Source organism: Chelonoidis abingdonii, chromosome 7 (assembly GCF_003597395.2).
Source record: "Chelonoidis abingdonii isolate Lonesome George chromosome 7, CheloAbing_2.0, whole genome shotgun sequence".
Classification (NCBI taxonomy): Eukaryota; Metazoa; Chordata; order Testudines; family Testudinidae; genus Chelonoidis; species Chelonoidis abingdonii.
In genome coordinates, this window is record NC_133775.1 from 90,269,635 (window position 1) to 90,283,878 (window position 14,244).

Here is a 14,244-nt window from a genome sequence, read left to right on the forward strand (position 1 = left end):
GTTTCCCCTCCATTCTTTTATCCTCTGCCAGGCCACTTACTCAGTATAGATGATACAACCATATACTGAGAGAGACTGATTCAGCTAGACCTACTCTGTTTATGCTGGGAACTAATCCTTTTCTAAGCTCTCTGCGTAGGCCTTCCAAACAGATACATAAAAAGAGAAAGCAACAAGGTAGATCATAATTGGAGCCTGCCAGCGTTTCTCTCTCAAACAATAACACACAGAAATGTGGCTTTTCCCTTCTCTCAGGTCATGGGTGAATGTATCACGCCAAACTCATGTATGAAAGCAGATACCTGCCTGCCTCGAATACTCTGCACCAAGTTTCCCTGCTTGTTCAGAATGAGGGGTAAACATACAGTGTACATGAGGCACTTAATAAAGTAGACAGAGCACTAGGAAATGCACCATAGGGAGAACTCTTGCCTTGACAGGGAAATAGACTCGGTGACTTAAGAGGGATTTCTACTACCCCTCAAACTGCTGATTCTGTGAAATTGTGAAAACAGTCTTTGTGCAGGGTGTGACTTCCTGAGTCAGATAGCCAACAGCTAGTCCCTTCCCCTTTGGGTGAAGAATGCTAGCAGTCCTGTGTCTTATAGGGAAGTTTTTCTTATATGGACACTCACATTCAGAGCAGACCAAAACAAATGTACTGCCAGCCAAGTGAAACTGACTAACATCCTGATCTGTGATGCCCCACACTGCGCCCTGGAGGGTGGGACTCTGAAGAATTTGGAGCTGCTGCTGAGAGCACTCTGGCTTCTGGGGAGGAGAGGGGGAAGAACACAGGAGAGAGGGGAGGAGAGGACCTAAGGCTAGAAGAATGGATGTCTCAAGGAGTGGGAACGAGCAGCCATTGGGCATGTGAGCAGAAAAATACATTGTCAGGCCCCCTCTCCCACACATGTCCTATGCCCAGCTTTGTGCCCTGTGTACTGGACACATCAGTCAGGCAGATGTTTATGCGCCTGGTGTGTCACTGTTACCATCGCCTTTGTAGAGCGGTTGACTTGGCTGGGAGACCAATGTCTGTCAACTGTTAACAAATGCATTATGTTAGCCAAGCCACTTGTTGACTTCAGTCTCTTAGATTATTTCTGGGGCTTTGGGAAGGGCAAAGTAATAAGAAAAATAATGCTGTAAACTTTCCCAGATGGATGTTCAAGCAGCCTGCTGCTGGCACGGTGTGGCTGGGAACAGAGGAACCACCCTGTCAATAACCTCCTTAGAGAGCAGCAGTGTGTATATGGCTTCAGTTACTAACATGCATCCACTGCTCAGACCCTTTTCTCATTACAAGTAACAATCGGCAAGGATTTGTCAAAAACAAATTGTGTAAAACCAACCTGATAGCCACCTTTGAGAGGGTAACAAGCCTTGTGGATGAGGGGAAGCAGTAGATGTGGTATATCTTGACTTGAGTAAGGCTTTTGATACTGGCTCGCAGAACCTTCTCATAAACAAACTAGGGAAATACAACCTAGATGGAGCTACTATAAGGTGGGTGCATAGTTGGTTGGAAAATTGTTCCCAGAGAGTAGTCATCAGTGGTTCACAGTCATGCTGGAAGGATATAACGAGTCCTGCAGGGATCAGGTCTGGGTCTGGTTCTGTTCAGTATCTTCATTGATGATTTAGATAAAGGCATAGAGAGTACACTCAAAGTTTTGAGGACGTTACCAAGCTGGGAGAGGTTGCAAATGCTTTGGAGGATAGGATTAAAATTCAAAATGATCTGGACAAACTGGAGAAGTGGCCTGAAGTAAATAGGATGATATTCTATAAGGATAAATGCAGAGTACTCCTCTTAGGAAGGAATAATCAGTTGCACACATACAAAATGGGGAATGACTGCTTAGGAAGGAATACTGCAGAAAGGGATCTGGGGGTCATAGTGGATTGGAAGATAAATGAGGGTCAACAGTGTAACGCTGTTGCAAAAGAAGCAAACCTCATTCTGGGATGTATTAGTAGGAGTGTTGTAAGCAAGGCACAGGAAGTAATTCTGCTCTACTCTGCGCTGATTAGGCCTCAACTGGAGTATTGTGTCCAGTTCTGGGTGCCACAGTTCAGGAAAGATGTGGACGAATTGGAGTAAATACAGAGAAGAGCAACAAAAATGATTAAAGGTCTAGAAAACATGACCTGTGAGGGAAGATTAAACAAACCTAATTTTTTCAGTCTGGAGGAGAGAAGACTGAGAGGGGGACATGATAATAGGTTGTTACAAGGAGGAGGGAGAAAAATGTTTTTCTTAATCTCTGAGGATAGCACAAGAAGCATTGGGCTTAATTTTCCACAAGGGCGGTTTAGATTAGACATTAGGAAAAACTTCCTGTCTGAGTGGTTAAGCACTGGAATAAATTTCCTAGGGAGGTTGTGGAATTTCCGTCATTGGGGATTTTTAAGAGCAGGTTGTACAAACACCTGTCAGGAATGGTTTAGATAATAGTTAGTCCTGCCTTAAGTGTAGGGTATTAGACTAGATGACCTGTCAAGGTCTCTTCCAGTTCTGTGATTATTGTCTTCGTAGAAAACAGTTTAGCACATTGATTTTAAATAGCTCTTTAGGGGCCCGATATGGAAGTGGTCACTCCTGTTTCCTCAGCCCCTCCTCCTTTAAAGCTGAAGTTGATCGTATAATCGCTTGCATTTGAACAAAGGTAGCAGCTATGTCTCAACGCATCCCTGAACTGTCTGTCATTTGAGGATTATACTTTAGTCCCTAGGCAGTAGTGCATTGGGGGGCGGGGTAGTTCAGATCACAGATGCTGGTGTGATGGAGGCTGATCCTTTGTGTGGAAAGAGAAGACCATACTACCTATTTGCGTATGTTGGCATTTCCCCTCGCTGGTAGCATGCAGTATAATGGATGCAAGTGTCAATTAGAGCTTGTTTCTCTTGACTGAGAATGATGACAATTTGAGTGACAAGCTGGGTGAGGTAATATCTTTTATTGGACCAACTTTTGTTGGTGAGAGACAAGCTTGCAATCTGAATGTCATTTCTGGCTGCTTCAGTTACATTGCACACTGATCTGATTGAAGAAGCAGGGAGGGAAGGAGAACCAGGGGAGGAACCCTTCAGCTTTTGTGGTGCAGCTTGAGATAAACAAAGCTGTTTCTAGTATATCTGACCCTTATCATTGGTTAAATAAGCCCTCTGGAGGATGTGGGCAAGGGAGTATATCATGTCTTCCCCAACTTGATCTATGGCTTCCAGAAGTGCCATGGCAACAAAGATCAATAAAACATAAGGTGCTGGCTTGTCAAGGAAAGTTAGATTTAACTTCTGCTCTGCTTTGCCCTCCCGCCCCCCCCCACCAAACAGCTGCCCGAGGGCCCCATCTCCATTATGCACAGCTCCGTTGGCAAATGCTAAGCATGTCTAGGGGGCAGTAGGGAAATTCCAAGGCTGGAGCTGATTCAGAACTGTACAGCAGGAGGCCCTGCTTTGTAAATGTTTATGGTCTGAACGTTTTCAGAGATGCTGAGCACTGCAGTTCCCGCCAAAACCAAGGGAATTTGTGGATCCCGTAGGACTCCTGAAAATCGGGCCATTACCTCTTATGCTATGGGGCTGTCTTAGCTTCCCTCTCCTTCATGGTAACATTGATGGGTTTGTCTCTTGACTTCTTGAAAAGCATCTTCCCTCTTGCAGCGAAGTGGCGGTGACCAAGGAACTGGAAAAAGGTAAAAGGGATTTTTGTCACCTTATGTCAGTTATCCTATCCCTGGGTCTGTGTAGCAAAGCTGCATCTGTACATTTTCCCCACTTTTATAGCAGGCACTTCCTAAAGGAGTTGAGGGTGAGAACTGGGAGAATGGAGCCTGGGTTAACACCAAAGCCTCAACTTGTTTTTTCCTTCAGTCCATGTACTTACTGTGGGTTTTACATTACAGGCCAAGAATAAGGAGACAGGGGCATTAGCTGCTGCAAAAGTCATTGAGGCGAAGAGTGATGAGGAACTGGAGGATTATATGGTGGAGATTGAAATCTTGGCGACCTGTGATCACCCATACATTGTCAAGCTCCTGGGAGCATTTTATCATGACAGCAAACTGTGGGTAAGAGGCTGTTACTGCATGTCACCCCCTCTTTTGTACATTCTTCATTCTCTCCATGCTGTGCTGGAAGACAAAACACACTGGCTCATGGCAAAGCGACCTCCGTAGAGCCTCTGACAGTCTGAAAGTCTCTGGCAGTTGCGAGCAAGGCTCAAAGTGTGCACTAGACACTGTTCTCATAGTCATCGGGTCCCCCTCATTCTTCTTCTCGTTGGACGAGCTGCTTAGAAACAGCCCAGACAAGGTCCCGAGACTCTCCGTTCCTTCTCTGTCAGCATACGCTACTTAGTAATCATTCCTCTTGTGTTAGAGGAAAACCCTCTGATATTCAGCGTGCAGCTGCAGGGAAAGTAGAAGGGGTTGTGGTGCTAGAGAAGGATTCCCCTTTCCCTGCTGGATTCAGACTGTGGTGTACGTGTCAGTGAGGATGCCTGTATGGGGCTCCAGAAATTGGGGTGTATATAGATCTTTCACCAATGTATTCTGTTCCCTCTCTGTTCATATCTGCCAGTACAGCTGCCCCTTCTTGCAACTACATCTGAATGGCCCTAGAAGCCTTCACAGCTATAATGTCAAACCATAAACATGCAAGATGTTGTGTTTCCGAGCAATCTTAATGCCCTTCCCCTCAAGCATCTTCACAGCCTCCCAGCAGATTCCTGAAGACTCTCTATTCACAGATTATAGGCCAGAAGAGACCACTCTGATCTAGTCTGACCTCCTGGTAGCACAAGCCATGTGACTTCCCTGAGTTAATTCCTGTTTGAACTAGAGCATGTCTTTGAGGAAAAACATCCAATCTTGATTTAAAAATTGCCCGTAACAGAAAATCCACCATGACCCTTGGAAAGTTGTTCCAATGATTAATTACCCTCACTGTTAAACTTAAACTAGTGGCTTCTGAAATCTGAATGTAGGGCTCTGCTAGCTGGTAAGGTCACTGGCATCTGAGAGATGAAATGCCAGAGCCAGGGTCTCTTGCTTCATGTCAGACTGTGTGCTAGGATGCAGCCCAGACTGAAGCCTGTTGTGCCAGCATGTATCAGTGTCCTTTCTGAGAAGCGCACTAACGCTCTCCCCTGTCTCCTGTGGCTTGCTATAAATCAAGGTTAAATGTGCAGCATCTGAGCTCTTAAATGTGAGCCTCAAACCCTCCTTTCCATGAGCACTGCAACTCTGAAGGGAAGGCGGTTTGCACGTTGTCTTGAGAACTAGCGTTCAGATGGCAACTGATCTTCATTTTAAGTGTCACTTTAGGTTCAAGCATCAAAATAAATCTATAACCTTCCAGCAAAGTGAAAGGCAAACATCCTCCTCGTGAGGGAATTCAGGGAGTCCGCTGACATTGTGACTTTGCCAGAAATCAAAAAGTCAAACTAACTGACAAGCTCAGGATTAGAGACCAGACTTGTCTTACTTTTATACCAGTGGTTTTCAAACTGCAAGTCGCGACCCAGTAGTGGGTTGCAGAATGTAAGGCACTGGGTTGCGGCAGCTTTGGTCAGCACTACTGACCAGGCTGTTAAAAGTCCTGTCAGCAGTACTGCCCGGCTATAGCAGGCTAGTCCCTGCCTGGTCTGACACCGCGCTACGCCCCGGAAGTATCCAGCAGCAGGTCTGGCTCCTAGGCTGCCCAAGCCCTGGCTCTGCACTCCGGCCAATGGGGGCGGTGCCTGCGGGCAAGAGCTGCGTGGAGTCGCTTGAGTGCCTCTGCCTAGGAGCTGGACCTGCTGCTGGCTGCTTCTGGGGTGTAGCGTGGTTCGCAGTGCCAGGACAGGCAGAAAGCCTGCCTCTGCACTCCTGCTGCACTGCTGACCAGGAGCTGCCCCTGGTAACCCCGTGCCCCAATCCCCAGCCCAGAGCCCTGAGCCCCTCAAACCCCTCATCCCCACCTCAGGGCCTGCCCCCCCACCCCAGAGCCCTGAGCCCCTCCCACATCCCAAACCCTTCATCCCCAGCTCTTTTGGGTTGTGGGCATCCATCATAAGCATAAATCCCAATTCTGAACCTTAGCGTCCAAAATGTGGGTGCCTAGCATAAATCCTCTGAGCTTAATTACCAGCTTAGATCTGATAGCGCTGCCACCAGACAGGAATTTCCAGGGCCTGACTCCCTCGGGTCTCCCCAACACGTTCCCTGGGGGACCCCAAGACTCAGATGCCCTGAGTCTTACAACAAAGGAAAATAACCTCCTCCCTTGTCTCCTCTTTAACCGCCTCTCCAGCTTCCTTGGAAGATACGCTTCAAGTCTTGAAACACAAGTACGCGAGATGAAGTATCTCTCTCCTCCCCCTCCTTCTTCCTGAGGCTTCAATCCACCTCCGTAGATCTAACACCAGAGAATCCCTTCCTCGTTCCTTAGCCTACCAGAGAAAACTCAAACAGTCTTAAAAGAAACTGTTTAATAAAGAAAGAAAAAACACATAAACATAGCTCTGTATCAAGTTGACATACAGGGTCAATTGCTTAAAAGAAAAAATGAATAACACCTTATTCAAAAGAAAACAATTTAACATTCACACACTACCACATGTAATAACAAAAAACAAATAGCTATTGTCTTCTACCTTTGTTACTTAACTTGGAAGCAGAAGATTAGAAAAGCCTGGAGATAGAATCACTCATAGCGAGAGAGAGCACAGAGCAGAGACTCCGACAAAGACACACAACCACAAATTCCCTCCCTGAGCTTTGAAAAATCCAGTTTCCTGATTGGTCCTCTGGTCAGGTGTGTGGTTCCCTTTGTTAACCCTTTACAGGTAAAAGAAACATTAACCCTTAGCTATCTGTTTATGACAGCATCCACAATTTTCTTCAACTGGGTCGCCAGAAAAAAAGGTTTGAAAACCACTGCTCTGTACCTTCCCCACTCCATTCCTACCTCCTTCAGCTTCCCCCCACTTTAACTAGTCAGCCTGATTTATTTGTTGGCCTCTGTTTTCTAAAACATCAGCTTGTTCTTCCCACCTCCTCCCTCTGTAGGAAGCTTTCCTTCCTGTAGGAAATTCTGCCTTTCCCCTTTGCTCTGCTTTTCTATGCAAAGCGCTGTGTAATGTATCAGTGCCAGCTGACCTACTAAAATTAAACAGTCCTTTAGAAACTAATGAAACAAGATACCCCGGTATCAAAACCTCCCATGAGGGGAAATCTTCTTATACCTCAGTCCACTGTTAGGTGGCTAGTGTCCTATTTTTGGTTATTTGCAAGTGGCATTTGTCTTTCACCATTTATGCTGTTCGTTTAAATACTCCTGTGTTTCACTGAGCTTGTAGGAAGTAAACATGCCAGGCAGTTCCACTCTTAGTTATATCTACACTGCAGCTAGGAGGTGTAATTCCCTGCTTGGATAGACGTGTGCCAGCTCTGATTCAGCTAGTGTACAAAAATAGCTGTGTGGTCGCTGCTCAGGCTGGTTGCCTGAGTACAAACCCACCCAAGAGCCTAGCTTCCGTCAGCAACATTTCCCAGATACTCTTGCAACAAATACAAGCTTTTGGGTTGCAAACATTTGCAGGGGAATGTTTGCATCCAAATAGGGGTAGGGTTTTTAGTTATTTTAAGAACATAAATTTCTGTTAAATAGAATTATGTAAAAACTTTTTTTTTCCTGGAGGTATTCAGAAGCCAGAGAGGCAGAACCTATGGAGTTTTTGGCTCAGACAGTCAGTGCAGGAGCAAAGCCCTGTTGGAACACTCCAGCTGAAGGAAATCTGAGTGCTGTGCCATATCAACAGTGCAATGGGGTTCCCCAGGTTCTGAGAGTGGCATGAAGGAGTGTCCCAAGTGTAGAGGCATTGCAGGGCTTCACCCAGCCAGTGCAGAGGTCATGACTTACTCAGCCTCCCTGTCAGTGGCAGGTTCCGCTCCCAGCATCTTATTGCTGTGTAATGCTGACAGACCCTGGTTGTCAGTGGGCGGGATCGAATGTGGGACCTCTGGAGCTTAGTGCATGAACCTCTACCGCATGAGCTAAAAGCCAACTGGCTGTTAGCTAAGGCTGTAGAGCAGACTCATTTTATCTCTCTCTCGAAGGTGTGTGGGTTACAGCTGCAGCCTGTGTAACACAGACACTGAAGTCTCAATAGATTGAAGTCCATGTTCCAGTGCTGGCCCCAGTATTGAGAAGTTAACTGAGCTGATAGAGCAAGTGCTCCTGAATTAATAAAGAAAAGATGTGAAGAAACCTGGGATTCAGCAGCATCTGCTTCTAGTGTTGCTGTGAGCTCCAATCGCTGCCCTCGCAGTTCCCATGTTTGGGGGTCAGGGTTTTGCCTCATTTTTGGTAGACAGCTGAGTGCGGTGTTTGGGAGCTAACTTTTGCACTGGGGAGAGTGTATAAAATGTTCCCGACCCTGAAGTAGGTTCATTTTAAACTAAATATTCACCTTTCTTTTGGTCCAAGGCATCCCCTGAGCTATATAAAGTTGAGTGAAAAGAAGCCCCAGCATTCTCGAGTGTGAGAGTGAAAGCTTGCTCCAGGCCATAGGTGTAAACAGTGCTGAGTTTGGACACCCTGTGAACTTTATGGGATGGAATTATCCTCATTACAACATTCTACGCTGAGGAATTTTAAGTTGTAATACATCACCATGATGCTGTGCTCCATGCACCGTGCCAGTAGTTACTGATTCACCTCACTTTCTTCAGATCTGGGCAAGAGCTAAGCAAGCTTGTGCTACTTCTAAACAGCACCAAGAAGCTCCCAGAATTGCAGTGTTGCCAATGCTCATGATTTTTATCGGGAGCCTAGCTATATTTGGTGTGCGTTTCCTAAAGCCCAGCTGTTGGAATTGGGGCACTAAACCAGGGTGGAGATCCTCATGCGAATAAAAGCAAGTTTTTAGCCCTTGTGTTTGGGGAGAAAAGCTTGCAAATGTGACCTGAGTGCAGCCTATGGGCTCAGGAACCTGAAGGCAATTCCCACCCCACCACCACCTGCCCCCAATATCTATTATTAAAAATAATCTCACAACTCTTTGGGGCCGGAGCCTCGTGATTTTTGAATGCTTGGGGTTGTCACTATTGAACTTTCTCTTCTTGGGGAGAGAACATAGTAGCTGTTGGATGCGCTGTCTTCCTCATTCTAGATACTGCACGTGTTAGGAGCTGTAGAAATGCTTAGAGCAGATAAGGAATGGCCCTGGGCCAGAGGAGCTTGCAGTCTCCTACTTTCAAATGTCTCCATCTGTTTAAGTGTGTGTTCTTTTGGGGGGTAGGGGTGGGGGTGGAACTGCTCTTGGATTGATGTTTTCTCCACCAGCCTTCATTCTGAGCACCTGACTTTTGACCTCCAGAGAGGAAGTTTGGTTTACAGCTTGACAGTCTGTTTTAACAGTAACAAATATATCCCTTTTGCATCCTGTATAGAAAAGTCCTGTGAACGTAACACAGAATTAGAACCTCTGTGTGTGAAATCCTGGGCCAGTTGAAGTCAGTGGGAGTTTTTCCATTGATTCCCCCCCCCCCCCCCCCAGTAAAACCAGGCTTGAAACCCATAGGTTTCTTGGACCATTCTATAGAATGGATAGAGCAGGGGTCCCCAACACGGTGCCTGTGGGCGCCATGGTGCCTGACGGGGCGTCTAAGTGTGCCCACATACTGGCTGGCGGATGAACATTCACCGAAATGCTGCCAACAAGCAGTGTCATCAAGAGGCATCGCCGCCAAAATGCTACTGATTTTTGATGGCAATGCCTCTGGATGCTGCTGCTTGTCGGCGGTATTTCAACGGTGATGCCCATTGACGTTGCCGCATGGCGGCATTTCGGTGGATGCTTGTCTGGCACCACAGTCCTCTGTGGCTCAAGGTTGGGGACCACTGGAATAGAGGATCATTCATATCTCCCTACTATGGAATTTTACAGGTGGGTTGAAAAACCTGAGTTAAATTAATAGGTTTTTAGGGTAATTTGTATAAAACCCTATTGCTTTAACCCCTATCATAGAATATCAGGGTTGGAAGGGACCTCAGGAGGTCTTCTAGTCCCTTTGCTCAAAGCCAGACCAATCCCCAGGCAGATTTTTGCCCCAAATCCCTACTAAATGGCTCCCTCAAGGATTGAACTCACAACCCTGGGTTCAGCAGGCCGATGCTCAAACCACTAAGCTATCCCTCCCCCCCTCTATTAATGTCTACAAAGCTCTTCCATAAGGTGTGAGGTTCTAATTGACGTAAGCTGTGGGTGGTATATTTTTACTCCTTTGCTGTAAACTGTGGTTACGAAACTAAACCTCCATTGTCATGTAAATGAGCTTTTTCCTGAGACCAAAGCTTAAACCTCACACCCCAGCCTGGTAACTTACCTTTGCCAGAGCATATCTGTAGGCCATCAGAGTTTATTTAGCTAATGGCTTGGCTTAGTGGCTCAGTTTATGGAATTAACCTAGTTTGCTTGCTCTGTATGTGTAAATACCTAACTGAAGTAGCTGGAGAACAGATTCCATTACCTTGCAACTGTTTCACTTACACCACGAAAACCCTTTGAATTTTCAGTGGGCAGAGAAACATGTTTGTTTTGATCATTGTGCATATTACATGGACGCTGTGTGGGGTTCCTGCCTTCTGGTCATATGTAACTATCCATATGGCACCATCACATGTCCTCTTGCCGACAGGACTAGATCATGTCTGTGTCTGCATTCCAGATCTGACGGGGTGGGACAAAGAGAGAGAACATTGGGCTACATTCCATCGTAGTCATCCAAGGGTGCAGAGAGGATGGGGAGGGACAGTGTGGACAAAAATAAGACTAAGGTAACTAAAGAGGAGAACTGTAGTCCTGGATAAGAAATTAACCTTTTCACACTAGCATGTCCTGTTGCATCCATTTCTAGTGATGGCCTTTGCTCTGGGAACACCCAACTTCAAAAATCCTTATCAAAAGCAAATGGCACCAAGATGGTGCATTCAGCAGGTTTCTGTTCCCTTTCTCTGTACCAGTTCATACCAAGCATTCTTGAAAATCCTGCATCATCATAAAAAGTTCTTTACGTGTTGCCCCAGGATACTGAGTCCCATGAGGTGTTGGATGGCTTTTAACTTCTTTTAACTGGAAATAATGTTGTTGTTTTTTTTTTGTTTTTAAAACTGACATTGAAGTATCAGATTTGCTATGTTAAGTCCAGCTGTAATAACCTTAAATACCAGGGAAATATCCCTTATACAGTAAGCTTGAGCCATTGAAAGGTGTATTAATCAGATACCATGTGTTCAAGATACTTTCCCAGGATGTGTTGTGTTTTTTTTTCCCCCCCAGAGTCCTTTCCCCTGGGAATTAGTACTGTTTTGTTTTAATGTTTAATATTTCACTTAGCAGGAGCTTTGCAGGTCTAAATTGGTGCTTTACGCACTGCCTTGTGCTTTTGTAGTAAATGTTTCTCCTCTCTGAAAGTGCTTTGAACACTTATACTGTGATTGACCCTAAATAAACCTCAATGCAGCACAGGGGAGACAGCACAGTTCCTGCCCTTGTTAGGTCTCTCATCAACCAATGATTATATCTGTGTCACTAAAATTCACCCCAAACTTGGTCTAACCAGAGAGCCACTGCACAAGCACAGCAGAGGATTCACTAGCTGCTCTATTTGTTCCTAAATACTTACCGATGCCCTAGAACTCGGATGTGACTGATACATGATCCAGTTAATCTCTGCCTGGCTGTTGTGCGTTAGCACATCCTTGGCTTTTGGGGGCTTGCGTGTTTGGACTCTGATATCCAGGTAGTTCACTCTGAGCACTGAAACAGGATGGCACAAACTGGCTCCTGCAGATTGCTTAAATGAGTAATTGGCTTTTTGCTCAGTGTGAAATTGCCTGGACCTGGGGGCTTATCCTCAGCTAGTGTCGAAATCAGTGGAGCCATGACAATTTATACTAGCCGAGGATCTGCTCCTTGTATTTTGCTACCACAGGCTCACTGTTCCACTGAGTCTTCTAATGCTTGTTACCACACCTGGTATATGACCAGAAAGTCATACATTCCAAGATATTGACAAGCTTAGAGTTACAGGTGCAGCAGGAATATTTATCTTTGAGGTGGGGTGCTTCTGCCCTATCTTGATCATCTAGTGAAGGTCAGTTTTTATTGTACCGGAGAGACTTTTTTTTTTTTATGAACTCACACAGGAAAATGATAAAGGACAGAAACACACTATGCCCTCTGGGTGAACACCTTTCACAAAACGATCCCTCTAGCTGCCCTGTCAGTCCTCAAAGGAAACCTGCACAACACTTTCAGAAGGCTAGCCTGAGAACTTAATTTCATTACCCATAAATATGAGGGCAGTATAGATGGGATAGAGGTAAATCCTATCTCGCCATCTTACTCCCTACCTGCACCATCACTGATTTTATTAAATGAAATGCCAAGAACATAAAATTTACACATAATTGATATTAATGAAGGTACTTCCAAGTGGGGATGATACAGTAACTCAAAACCAAACTGAGAGCCCATCCTGCGATGAGTGATAAGTTGCAGCTTTGATCTTACAGCATTCCTCTCTTTTTTTTTCTTTTTCTTTTTTTAAAAGTGCTTTTACAAAGCCCTGAGAGCCATGGAAATATTTCCATCGATTTAAAAATATTCCATAAAAACAATTAAGAAATGCAAATAAACATTTTCCCTGCTGTTTCCAACCCAAACATCCTAGCACTGTGATCACTGAGGAGAATCTGAGGGCTTGGCTACACTTGCGAGTTACAGCGCAATAAAGGAGCCCTGGGCGCACTAGCTCACTACCCATCCACACTGGCAAAGCACGTAGAGCGCTCTGACTCCGCAGCTACAGCGCTGCTGGTACTCCACCTCGGCAAGAGGAATAACGTTTGCTGCGCCCTAGCTACAACGCCCAGGCGTCAGTATGAATGAGGTGTTATGTTACTGCGCTCTGATAGGCCTCCAGAAACATCCAATAATCCCCTTAAGTCAAGTGGCAACTCTTGTCATTGTTTTGAACTTGCCTAGGAATGGAGCTATGGCCTTTGAAAGCTCCGTTTTTGACAGCTGGCTCCGAGACAAAGCAGCCATTACTGTGGAATGGGGTGTGTGTGTGTGTGTGTGTGTGTGTGAGAGAGAGAGAGAGAGAGAGGGGCGGGGGGGATCTGTTGCTGTCTGAAATTTACAAGACAGCATGCTGACATGCTCTCAGCCCGCCCCAAAACCCACACTCTCTCCCCCCACATACACACAACACACTCCCTGTCACACTCCACCCCACCCCCTGCATTTGAAAAGCACGTTGCAGACATTTGCATGTTGGGAAAGCTACCCATAATGCACTGCCCCCAAAGTTGCTGTGAGTGCTGCAAGCAGCATTCTGCAAGTGCCGCAGCAAGCAGCTGTCAGTGTGGACAGATTGCAGCACTTTCCCTACTGCGCTGTCCGAAGGCGGGTTTAACTCACAGCGCTCTACATCTGCAAGTGTAGCCGTGCCCTAAAGCTCAAAGCTGACTAGAAACAGAAGGGAAACCAACTAGTGGCTCTCCACGGTGAAATACTGATAGATGTGTGCAAAAGGTGAATAGCCAGTGTCATAACGAAGTAACATTTTTAAAATTCAGTTGTAATCTATAGTGTCAGTAAAATGTCAGGAAACGTGCTTGATGTAATTCAGCTTATTTTACACTGTGATTCCTTTAAAACACACCTACACCCATCACTTTCCAGGCACAAACATTGGACTGTTCAAACTGGTGAATCTTAACTGAAATTGACAGGCTCCTTCTGAATGTTCAGCTGTTAAATCTTTAGTCCTCCTCCCGTCAGGCAAAAGCGTGAGTGAAGGGGCCTTTAAACCATTCCTTGAAGGCCACCCCAACTCAAGCCATATCAGATCAGTGTGGGAAGCAAATTCCAATTGAGAACACTCCAACAGTAAAGGCTTTGTCCTAGGTGTTCAGACCAGGCATTGTGAGCCCAGCTATTAGGGCACAACAAAGAAGGAGAGATGGTTTCTCATTATGAATATGCCTCTGGTCTGCATGAAGCAGCCGGATAAGTACCACAGCAGCAAACTCTGCAGTTAGGTACTTAAAGGCCAGAGCACAATCTCAAAGGCTCTAATTACTGGGATTGGCCACTCAGATGGAAAGGGGAGACTCGTGAATTACCGGTCAGGCTTTGCATTTATCTCTCCCTGTGATGACCTCAGTACAAAGTGGAGTCAT

General features: G+C 45.8%; 1 protein-coding gene across 1 annotated transcript in view; it reads left to right on the forward strand.

The window, feature by feature from the left end:
- The window catches only part of STK10 (serine/threonine kinase 10), an 87,970-nt gene that overhangs the window by 19,499 nt on the left and 54,227 nt on the right, over positions 1-14,244 (forward strand). Inside the window, exon 2 of the mRNA XM_032801514.2 lies at positions 3,912-4,076. Within this exon, the coding sequence (XP_032657405.1) occupies positions 3,912-4,076 (165 nt within the window). The remainder of the gene's footprint in view (positions 1-3,911; positions 4,077-14,244) is intronic.